Source organism: Bacillus rossius, chromosome 1, assembly GCF_032445375.1.
Source record: "Bacillus rossius redtenbacheri isolate Brsri chromosome 1, Brsri_v3, whole genome shotgun sequence".
Taxonomy (NCBI): domain Eukaryota; kingdom Metazoa; phylum Arthropoda; class Insecta; order Phasmatodea; family Bacillidae; genus Bacillus; species Bacillus rossius.
This window is the reverse complement of record NC_086330.1, coordinates 241,296,099-241,308,768: the sequence shown is the minus strand read 5'-3', so window position 1 is coordinate 241,308,768 and position 12,670 is coordinate 241,296,099. Positions and strand designations below refer to the sequence as shown.

The window sequence follows — 12,670 nt, the reverse complement described above, 5'->3', positions numbered from 1 at the left end:
TTCTCATTTGACCGCTAGTGCATGCGTTGGAGTGGTGTCGCCTCTGATGCGCACTCTTCCTCTCCCGGTTGCCCCACAACGTGTTACATTCCAGAGTTGGTCCAGCTCGGCAACCCGGAATAATAACAAATACAATTGAAAACACTATTAAAATTTAGTTTATATTTTAAAAAAAATTTCTTGTTTCAAGTTACATTTTTCCTTACAAACTGCCGCTGGTTCAGCTGCACCTTGGGCCTACCGGACGACGACCACTACTGACCGACTGTAGACGATTACTGAACGACTGCTACTGAAGACTGTGTACAACTGAACACGCACCACGCAGTTACCGTCCCTTTACAAGACAAAACAAAGCCCGGCAACCCTGTGGGCCAACTGACGAATCACATTTTTTTCTGAAAAATACTGGCTTGGCGAGACACATCACGCTACCTCAAGGTTCGCCCTGATTGGCTGGCGAGACAGCGCCCAGCGAAAGTTCCAGTTTCTTGGTGTGCAGTAACACTTCCTCGTGCTGGGATTTTCCAACAACGCACTATCTTGAGGCGTGATATTGACCTGCTAGCGACAGTGTGTCACGCCCGTGCCTTCTTTTCTTTTTAATATTTCTAGACTGTTCTCGAAAGTTACCGTCCAACCATCCATTCTATACTTTAAAATATATAAAAAATGTAAATAATACACATGTTAATTTTAAATTATAAAATAAGCAAGTAATAAAACACTACTAAACATAACCTGAATTAATAATAATCATTAAAACACCAACAAAATATTTAAAATTAAAATAATATAAAAATATTCACAAAAACATTAAACATAAAATTGTTTTATTCAAATGTGAAAAATAGTAGGGGGCGGGAATTCTGCAATGTTACACACGTACCTAACTATTCCCCTCATAAAATTCGAAGATTGTAGTTCCCTCAGAAAAGAAGTTTCACTTCAAAAACTATTCAAACAATTTTATAATATTTTTAACTAAACTAACCTAACCTAACCGAACCAACCATTCTCACCATTTGTAAAGTAGCTAACATAACCATTCTTTATAATGGTGAACTACCAGTAAACTACTTGATGTATCACAACACTCTGGTCGGCCAGGCGTCTGCAGCTACCAGCCTTTTTCCTGACTCCTTCCTTGCTCCTGCCCTGCCCTGCCTCATGCCCCACCACAATAGGGGGGAGTAAAGCGACGGGACGACCTTGAGGTTTGGCTAGCTGTGGAGAGGAACTCTGCCAGGTAGCCACCTGATGCCCGTCATCTGACCTCACACACGCCAGGGCCTTAGTGAGATCCAGCCTCGCTAGAAAAGCCTCTCCACCAGCAGCCACCCGGCTGCCCTGTGGTGGGGCTGTCCCTCCATACTCATGGCGGGCGCCATTGTTATCAATATTTTTTTTCATTTTTATTTCACATCAACACAATTTTTCTTGACTATGTAGGCCTTTGCATGCACAGAGTTTTCCAGAATCCATTGGGAATTAAATTCTCAGTTTTAAAAGAAATTATGTTAGTTATACATTACTTATTCTCTTGACACTAATGGTACATTAACACAAACACCAGAAACAAAATTATGCTCTGAATTTCTGCACTTACTCGAGCTGAGCTTGATTTTTAAGGACTTGACTCGACCCAAAAGTTTGCAGACATGTCCATCTATGTATATATAAAGCATAGAAAATTTTCAAGAGGAATAAAAATTTTCCAATTATAGAAATTACCCTACTAGAGCTCATTAAAATCAAAGAATATATATTTTGATGATTGTATTCAAAATCACAATCATTAAATTCTCAGAAGCTGTTTTTTTTTGTAGTTCAGTGTTTTACTCTGGTTTTCCCCCCCTCCAAAACTGCAATTTTGTTTCACTACATCTAACGTAACTTTGAACTGCTAGTTCTTGATACTTAGGAGTCTGAATCAGTAGTTTCAGTTATGATACTTTCGCTGCCACTTATTACATAAGAAATTGTGACAAATAATTGATTTCTTGATTCCACTTGTTAATAATAAATGCCTTTCTGATAGTGTTAGTTGATTCTACTATAAAGAAGATTTCTTTTGTTTGCAGACTTCTCCACTATGAGCAGAAGGCTGGGAGAGCTGTGGGCGACTGTTCCGAACAATGAGAAATATGTAAGTATGAAAGTTAGTTGTGTTAAGTATACCTTGCATTTACCTATTTGTTTGTTCCTTGTTCTCTTAAAAATCTAACCCAAAATGATGTTTGAAACTAAAAGTTTGGGATTTATTTACACTGCAAACTCATTTGATTACATATATGTTTTGAGTGTGTATTCATGCTTGTGTGTGTTTTGTTTGAGTGTTTTGTAGGGTTTTTGTGTGTGTCTTGTGTTTTTTGTGTCTTGTGTGTGTGTTTTGTGTATTGACAGTGTGTATTGTGTATGTGTGTGTATAAAACTACTAAAATGTTACCAGAATTTCCCAAATCATTATATTGTTTTTAAACAAAACACAGCGCAAATCTTGATTGTTTAAAGTAAACATGTGTGATATAAAGTTAAAATAAATAGCAGAGGGTTTGTGAAACACAAATTTTTGTAAGAAATAAAGTAATTTTCTAGGGCTAAAATTTTGATTAGGTGATATGCACTCGACTGTAGCTTAAAATCAGAAATGTAAAGATTGTGAAAAATTATGTGCAGGAATATCAGCAACAACAATTGTCACCCATATTTTATTACTGTGAGCTTGCAAAAATATTTTGGATTTATTTTCATCCATCTTGCACGTTTGCTTTGATTTTTAAATTGTTATTTTGAGTTTTTATTGTTTGACACTTCTTACAATTGTACTCTTAAATTTTTTTCAAATGTATTTAAAGGTATTTTATTCTAAATTAGAGATGTGGCCAGAGTCACTATCTACATATTTCTTGGCTTCTGGGTGGAGGCCAAATCCATGGGAATGATAGAATGTATGACTTTTAAGCTGCCGTTCTGCAGCTGTTATCAATCACAATAAACACAGGATTGTAGCCCATTGCAAACATAAATATGCTGTGCGTAACCATTTGACAATAAACTCTTAATATCCTCTCATATTTTTTATTGAACTTTTTTAAAGGAGGTCCGTATCATTTATATTTCAAGTATGGTAATGAAGATGAGTGTGATCAGCATCTTTCTATACCACACATTACTTACTGTGTTCTGGTTTTGTCTTACCTTTTTGATTAAAAAAAACCTTTTGGCACTATCTGCTTTTAGACAACTACTCATTCAAATCAAAATGAAAACATGATAAATCATAAAGGTATGTGAAAATGTTTATAAACACTATTTGTAAATAGTATTACTCAGTTTTTGAAAGGTCTGTGCGAATATCAGTTTTTTTTAGTTTGAATCAAATACAATTTGAATATCAAATTATTCATGAATACATTATGTATATATATTTAATTTGAATATTAAGAATGAGGATTAGAATCCCACTAAAAATATTTTTTCTTATCATGTAACAAATTCTGGAAAATTATACAAATAATACTAAAATGAAAAGTGAAAAGGTCAGTCAGCTATAATAATTATATGGAAAATGTATGTTAAAATATTGAAATTATGAAATAATTGTTTTTTAATTATGCTGCTAATCTAATTTAATCTAACCTAACTTAACCTAACCAGCCAACCTTCCATTTCAGTTCCTGTTCACCTATTTTCCATAACCCTCTACTCTACATAGTGATTCAGAAAATTTTCGCGAACCGCAAAATACCCTGAAATCCACTGCAATCTATTTTATAAAAATCTTTAATCTTTTTTTAAAACTACGTATTCCCAAATAAACGATTGAATGAGCTTACATGTACATATAAACACTAGTTATTCACGAGTTTTCGTTGTTAATGGCAGCTACATAAATTGTTTTATATATTTTTGAGTCGCAATGTCGGTTTTTTCATGATATATATAGCAAGTAAGCTAATGCTGTTTCACATAGTGTTAGATTGATTATGACTATCGCTTTATACAGGATTGAAACTATGACAATTACTTCTTTTAATGCCCATCTCATTTGAGTGTCCATGTTTTGTGGTGGTGTAGTCCATGGTTGTTGAATTTGTTTATTTTTTTTCTTCACTTCTGTTGCAAGTGACAAAAAGAATACAAATAATATTTTGTTTTCAAGTTTGAAATGACAAATATCTCGTTTTTTGATTCGTTTATGTGATTTTTTTCCATTACTGTTTAGCGAGGCGGTTGGGAAGAAGAAACTTTGAATGCTTGTTTCAATGTTGCTTATTATTATGTTTTTCATTAAGAAGTCCTGTTAAACAAAAAACAAGTATTTATAATTTATATCACACAATTGACTTAATTTCAGCAGTTGGTACATGATAATCTCACGAGGTATGATATGTCAAGTATTTGTAAGTAAACGAATATTCATTATTTTGAAATGTTAGTATTTGAGTTCTAATTGAATATGAATAGTTTATTTTTCGTATTCGTATATTCGAATATTGCACAGGCCTAGTTTTTGAATAAAATCTGTACTGAAACTATGCACTCTTTTGGCAGCCCTAGCCGGTATCCGCCACTGAAATGGACATACTGGTACAGCACATGGTGGTTGTCTTGTGTGAGCAAATTACAGTCTTGTCGTGTAAAATATGCAGTGGGCTTTAAACACTGTTACGTCTTTTATAGTTGTTTTTAGTTATGCTTCAAAGTGTCAGTTTGTGCTGTTTGTAAGTTTTTATTTTTGTTTCTATTACCATGCATCCCACTAATGCTGTTGTTAAATTTTCCTCATTATGTCATATTTACTGTGTCAGTAATTTCAGATGTTTCCTTTTGGTTTTTAAAACAGTTTTGTAGCTGGATTAATGGTGATAATTTAGCACACACACATAATTTGAAGTTTCCCTTAATTTTTAGGCAGTTTAAAAATATATTATCTTAGGTTTTGTTAAAAATCTTTGCAATCACAGTAAATGCATTAAATCAATGTTTTTCAGGCTATTTGTGTGTTTCATGAATAGATTCGTGTACTGATCAGTCTCACATGTGTTTCGCAGAACTGGAAGAGACGTGCGAAGCGGCTGGCGGTGAAGGGCAACAGGGAGTCAACCAGCTCCATTGACACAACGCGGTGGAAGGTGCCTCCGTCGCGGTCCAAGTTCATCAACCGAGCCAGTGGCCGTCCTCCTGGGAACAAGCCCCTGACGCCTGTCCCCACGATGGTGTCCGCACCGCCCGTCTCCACCAACCTGGTAATCTCCCCTACAGAGACCAAGTGAGTCGCGCTGCCACACCTCACTACTGCTCTTTAAATGGAGATCATTTATGTTGCACGAAACCAAGACTTTTTAAAATTCACTTGCTTAATGTTGGAAGATTACTTTGTGGGGTCTGCTAAGCTTCTAAAAGAAAATAGTTTTAAAAAATATTAAGCTTGTGTGAATATGTGTTTTAGTTTGAATTTAATTTTAATATAAATTTAATAGTGCATTACCTAGGTATGTCATTTTTTTTATTTTTTTTATTATGTAGCAACTGATCTGTACTATTTCCCTTTTAAGAAGTTTTCCCTGTTAAGAAGTTTTTATTATCCAGTCCCTTGAAAAACGTCTTAACAGGTTTTTACTGTATAACCTTTTTTTCCTTCATATTGTTTTGAGATTATTTTACAGTATTTGCAAACTACATATTGTTCCACTAATCTAAAAAAATGTCAGATTAATGATTGCCATTTTGCTCATTGCGCACATGTAATAAAATATAGGTGATTATATCATGCCAATAAACATATTTTAACTGGGTAAATAAATACACATATATTTTACAAGGACTCAACCTCAATTGATGGGTCCACACATTAATTACCCATTATTGTGTTCTCCTTATGTATGAATAAACAGCAAAACACCATTAAAAATGCAATTAAATAAAACTGCACGATCCTGATTGTTACATTGAATTTATTTGCAGATCATCCTAAACATGCATTTTAACAATACTCTAGATACTTTATCACACATCTTTTAAACACACATAAATGCCATCTTGTATGGCTATTATATACTACAGGGTGTCTACTAGGTCACGAAAGTCATGAAAAAGTCACCATTTTTAAGTATATTTTGCTTAAAGTCACGAAAAAATTAATTACAAGGCTAATGTGTATTTATTGTGCACTGATCTTGTATATACCATATTTTTTGTGCTTTTGGCAGCTTGCATTTTCAGGAAAATCATCGCTTAAGATGTTTCTACACAATACATTTTCCCGTGTTAAACTAGGCCAGTCCCGCCATTTTCACCATAAGACGTTTGCTTTAAAATCCAGTTCAAAATGTTTCTTACAGCTTCTATTCTCCTATGTGCAACGTCATAGTTTTCACATAGAATGCAGAGAAAATTTTAAATATAGCGATTTGCTCTTCTTTATTTAAAAAAAAAAAGTCCATTAGAATGCTGTGAAAATGTAATAGGGTACACTAGAGTCCCGTTATAGCGAGGTGTCACGGTTCCGAGTTTGATCCTCGCTATAACCGTGTCCTCGCTATAACCGAATTGGACAAATTTTGGCACCCAAAAATTAAAATTAACCGAAAATAGCATAAAAATTGTGTTTAAACCTGTAAAATTGGAAAATAACAGGTTATATTAACGAAATCTTAATTTCTGTGAGCAGATGTGTGAATTCTCTTTAAAACGATGCCCCATAAGTACGGATGCGATCACCGATTGCGTCAAAATAACCAGAATACCCTGCCACGCCACGTAAGTATAGCATCTTGGCCCGCGGCCGACACAGCATTGTCCTGGTATCTATTGTCGACGCGGGCAGTCTGCTGGCGGCCATGTTGGTTCGGGATGTTGCTAACAGGTGGTGCTAGTGTAGCGCGACGATTTAATTCCTTGCAGGAGTGCGGCTGCGGCAACGCACGTACGCCTCAAACGAAATAGTTGCTGGAAAACTATACTTTTTTCATTTAAAGAAACCTGTCAACTCTTTTAGAAAATAAATTTGGGATTAAACTCAAACCATCACCACCCCTTTCCTGGACAGATACCCCAACAACTGACCGAAACAAAAGTTACAAGAAAACTGCCCTAGCGATTCGGAAATAAATACGGTACCTAGTGCCTACTAGAGGTGTAAAAGTAACGAAAAAATGTGTACCCGTATGTATTCGTTACTATAACAATTAGTACTCGTTACTATCGTTACGTTACTCGTTACTTCTGATACCGCATAACATGCTATGTTATGTTGCAGCAACGAATCCAGTCGTATTGCGTACGCCTACAGTATGACGTCGCGTAAATAATAATAAATAGAATATAAACAATTAACAATATTTGATAATTAATAGTTTTTGTTAACCAAGAAACAATTAAATCTCATTAGAGCGGCTATTTAATATTATCTCTTTTAAGATAACAATTAAAAAAACGTGAAAACACGCGATTATAAAAACAAAAACATATTTCTAATTTGTAAAAAATACTTTCTTACGTTGTTTCTGTTCCAATCTCAAACTTTGTCTACACACGGCACAGATAACTAACGGAAGTTTGATAAAAGAAAGAAAGGATGGGATTCTATTTTTAAGCCACGCACTTAGGTGGCGACTGCACGGCTGAAGAATGTGTCAGGCGTCAACGGCAAGATGTCTAGTGGCGAGTGAGAGGGGTGGAGATAAAGCAGACAAATAACAAAAGCGCGCTTCAAGCGATCACGCCGTAAATTCCTCAAAAATACCTCATTATAGCCGTGTTCTCGCTATTACCGTGCTCGCTATAACGAGATTCTACTGTATTTGACATGTTTTAGGTATATGTCTAAAATTGTTTATTATGACATAATACCTAAGCAATTTGATTAATTCTTTGTGAAGTTATCTATTTTCTATGAAAATCACCATCAAAGTTTAAATGAATAAAAAAAGCCGCCAAAACGGTGAGACGCCATGTTTGCAGGTCACCTGATGTCATGACGTCACATGCTTGTAAACAAACCGTCAGCTTTCACGTCGCAATGTGGCTAGTGAGAACTTTGATATTCTTACTGTTATGTGAAATGGCTTACAAATGGTGCGTAGTGCCACAATGCACTAACACGTCCATTAAAACACCGGAGAAAATATTTGTGAGCATTCCGAAGAACTGTAAGATTCGTAAAAAGTGGTTAATGCTCGCTCGCAGAGACCCGAAAGATATAGCAACAAGTACTAATAATGCTTTCATGTGTTCCGTATCACGTATCCAGGTTTATCCCTTACTCCGAGTGACATGATCCTATAATTATTGATCCTGTGGTACATGATGCTTGCTGTTTAAATTTAGTACGTGGAAATATACTGCATAAAACAAAAACTTGTGATCTACCAATGAATTATGATCTTGATTTGAATAAAAAGTGAAATATATCGTACATTCAACTTACGACCATTAGTCATTATTTTACCACAAATTTTGATTATGTCCAGGATCTTTCGACGAACTAAAACAGAAAAATTATGTACCACAGTAACAAAAATGTACAGGATCATGCCATCCATAGCAAGATACCAATTTGGATATGCGATACGGAACTCTTACCTATTAAAGTAATGTTGACATAACTGTGGTTCACAAAACGATAATTTGGTGAATAATTTTATATCTATATACATTGAAATACATACTTCATTTCATTTTTATTCGCTTTAAATTAGTTCTAACGGGAGCCCTACTTTTGTTATTGAATGGTCAATCCAAACAATCTGTCAACATTATATAAAATGTTTACAATCATAAAATGTTTTTAGGCCTTTCTAATTTACTTCATTATTTAAAAGTATATTTTAATAATTCATAATAACACTTACAACGCTACTTTCACGTTCTTTAATTCTGCAGCATAAAAATCGGGATTGTTTTTAAAAAATAGTCCGACCATTATTGCGTCTATTCTCGGGAAGTTTCCACTGTCAGCTTTAATGAAGTTGGTCTCCATCGTATTTTTTCTAATAATTACAATAATTTCTTACTTTTAGTCAGCATTAGATAAGAATACTAGTTAATATGATGAAACAACCTTGAAGAAAACACCGATGCACCGTACAAAATTCGACTGGCATTTACTGTTTACAAGCAGGTGACATCACGCCAGATTCAGCCAATCCCGTGCATTTTCAATCACGTAGTCAAACATGAAAATTTAATTATTTTATTAATGATTTCTTATAATAATCATATATATTTCTGAATAATGCATTGGCTAAATTGGTTTTGAAAAATGTTTACTGTAAAGTTAACAACATTTAAATCAATATTTTCACTATAATCAAATACCCTATTTATTCAATTCTCGTACCTTACACGCTTAAAAAAAGAATGGTATTCGTTCCATGGTGGCCACGGCGTAGTCAGTTTCATTCTTACTCTACAGAGCGCACAATGATCGCACATAATCGATTGTAGCTGTCAAGGCGTCAATGCGCGCGACCCGCGTCCATATCGATAAGTTGTTAGCCAAATGGCGAGCGTTCATAATCGAACTTATAGCATTGAGTTTGTTTGTTTGTTTACTGCTTGCTTGTGTGTACAAAACGTAAATTTATGTTTGGCTAGAATAAAAGAAAGCCAATATTTGTGCACAAAATGTGTGATGTATTTTCGTGTTTTGGTTTTGTTAACGACTACGTTTACAAATTACAAAACACAAAATCCCTAAATTTCTGCCACATTTTATTTTTCAACTGAAATCATTATCGAAGAGGTTAAAGTGCTACGGAATGGAATTGTAATATTTTTTTATGATAAATGTGCTGAAAATGTTTGCCAACAAATGTTAACGTGTTTTATTCGTGGTAACACTTCAGTAGAAATTGTCATGAAAAAGTCACTAATTTTTATTTTTGTAACTCAGTAGACACCCTGTACTACCAAAACTGAAAATATTTACATCCTTATTTTCACATTGTGACCATTACAAAAAAAAATTCAGTAAATCAACAAAAATTTGGTTCATATTCAACATAGTCTCACCTTTTGATTACAGACAAATAAATCAAAATAAAAAAAAATTTGAGTCATCAATACAAAATTTATCCGTCTTTGACAAATCTAGATGGAAGTTTCACAACTCTACCACTCTTTCTTAATTTAACCTTATTTGTAGGAAGAGTAACAGATTTTTTTTAATATGACAAGGTCTCTTGGACTAGAGACTTTTAAATGGTACAGTCATTGTATGTCTTGTATGTCTTGCCATTCATGGTCTTCAAATGCATCATTCTGACTTTGTCATCGTTCCCCATTTTATCACCTTAGCCATGGGCAAGTCTATTCTTTTTTTAACATCACTGCCGACGAGAACTACGTCACCCTCTTGTATGTCCAACACGTTTTCAAATACTCAGTCCTACAAGTCTAGAAGTAAAATACTGTAAATTATGTGAAATTGGGGGAACTACAATGCTGAAATATGTTGAGAAATATGTCCGATATCTTCTGCACACAGTTTTTTTTTTTTTTTTTTTTAGTGATTATTCTCAAAGGGTGGGTAAAATTTCAGAAAATCAAGGTCCAGTCAAAGCCTAATTTTATTTGATTTTTGGAAAATTGGAAAACTTTGCTCCATGGATGTTGACGACTGGGGACTTGTGGTGGGTTGTTGCAGGGCGTCGAAGCCTGGCCTGGTGACGGAGCCGATGGTAGGCCCAGGGCTGTACAAAGTGGTGGGCACCCAGCCCGTGGATGTGGCGGCACACCTCAAGCTGCTGGGGGAGTCTCTCACCATCATCGGCGAGCGTCTCAAGGAACACGACGTGAGAGGCGGCCAGCCACGGGGTGTCTAGTGTAGGAGTAGTGTTACCGTACAAGCTAGCTGGGAGGATACACTGACTCGATGGACGGTTCTCGCTTGGGGCATCATGTCCAAATGGCTGCTGGACTTCACACCCATGTTGTATTACCAGAACCACAAAAACCTGACCCAGTTCCGGAGTGGGGCATGCTACGAAAGATTACTTACAGGCTAAATGTTATATATCTTAGGGCTCTTTTGGTTCTCACATGCCTCAAGTCTGGACACGCACTCTCTTGAAGTTGAGTAATCCACCTTATAATTCAGATGAATTCATATATATTTTGTTTAGCATGGCTTGCATTTCCAAAAGGTTTAAATGGTTAAAAGTAGAGTCAGCAGGATCCCAGTTTTTCCCAAAAAACTGAGAAAGTTTCTTTTGAAACATCAGGCGGTAAATTAATATTTCCGGTTTCCAAATTTTATTCTAGTAGTATACATTTCCATGTGCCAAACTTGTTTTAGACTATTTTCAAACAAATCACTGCACTTACTGCTCTCTAACCTGATTCAGTACATACATGCAATCGTAAAAGCACCATTTTAAGCAGTTCCAACTCAAAATATTAGCGATGATGTAAAATACATTCACAGAGACAATATTAAACAAGCACGTTATTCAGCATTTGCAATATTAACCAAATACACTAGACCCTCAGTTTTAAGCATTCTAATGGTTCCACAGATTGCATTTGTAAAATCACTATTTTTCGTAAAATTATAGATGGCCCATTTGAACGCCCCTTCTGATCCACCCAAAGAAAAATTTTGTTTTATTTTTTGAACCAAATATATCTATCTGCCATCTGGTATTTTTTGTTTGTATTTGGTTTTAATAAATAAAATACGATTGATACACAATATTATTAAAGCAATTGGAAAGAAACCTCCTGCTACGAGTGAACATGGAATGTATGCAGCGGAGCCCACCCTCGACGGTCCACCACCGCGCAGCAAGTCTGCCTCTCATTCGCCGTCCCTTCTCTGCGCTGCGGCCGGTTTTAGATGCTTTAACTGCTATGCTACCGTCTCTCCCATAGCAATCATTAACAAATATGTACTGTACGTTAAGTGTATCATGCAGTGTAATCGTGCTCATCTTTAATACACACTGTTATTCCTACGATTGCATGACTAGTGAGTTCTTCCAGTTGTGAACAGTATGTGGAATTTTAATTAATAAGTAATAACTGCTCATATTTTTTAGTTGCCGACGCATTTTAGACATATCTCACTTAAAATAAACAAGTAAACAACGTATTCGGCCTTCTTTCCCACTTCTTATTCTTCCACCACTGATACTTTTCTTGTCCCCTCTTTTATTAATTCCCTCCAAGGACATGCCAGTATCCAATCTTTACGGAAGAGACCCAAGAGTTTGGAAAAGAGCAACAGAAGTACAATAAGTTCTCTATTAACGAACATTTGATATAACAGACATTATATTTTGTTGCCTTCAATTTATTTGACCAACACCAAACTCATGACTGTGGACATTTCCGCTTCACAACTTAATGAACAAGCGGTTTTGATACTACTTGATTAGCCTGTACATATACATGTATCCTGGCACTGCATTACTTACACAAGTGAATAGTTCTTGCATGCATGCATCATGGTTATCAAAGGATGAATGCAACTGTTTTAAAACAGTGTCTGCGTGTCTATTCTCCCATAGCTATAAAAAAGAGGGTAAGACACTGCGCTAGTATTTATGATGCACGTGGCAAATAAAATGACAGCCATCCCACATTTTCACCAACCCATGCGTCTCGTGATGAATTAAGGAATCTGTGCAGGTCATTCACCAACTTGCCGAATGTTGACGAA

At 35.5% G+C, this 12,670-nt stretch overlaps 1 protein-coding gene across 2 annotated transcripts in view; it reads left to right on the top strand.

The window, feature by feature from the left end:
• Window positions 1–12,670, top strand: part of LOC134527416 (HMG box-containing protein 4) — a 157,508-nt gene that overhangs the window by 135,648 nt on the left and 9,190 nt on the right. For both annotated transcript variants that reach the window (XM_063360087.1, XM_063360086.1), the window contains exons 8-10: window positions 2,085–2,149; window positions 5,058–5,275; window positions 10,655–10,802. In XM_063360087.1, coding sequence (XP_063216157.1) covers window positions 2,085–2,149; window positions 5,058–5,275; window positions 10,655–10,802 — 431 coding nt within the window. The remainder of the gene's footprint in view (window positions 1–2,084; window positions 2,150–5,057; window positions 5,276–10,654; window positions 10,803–12,670) is intronic.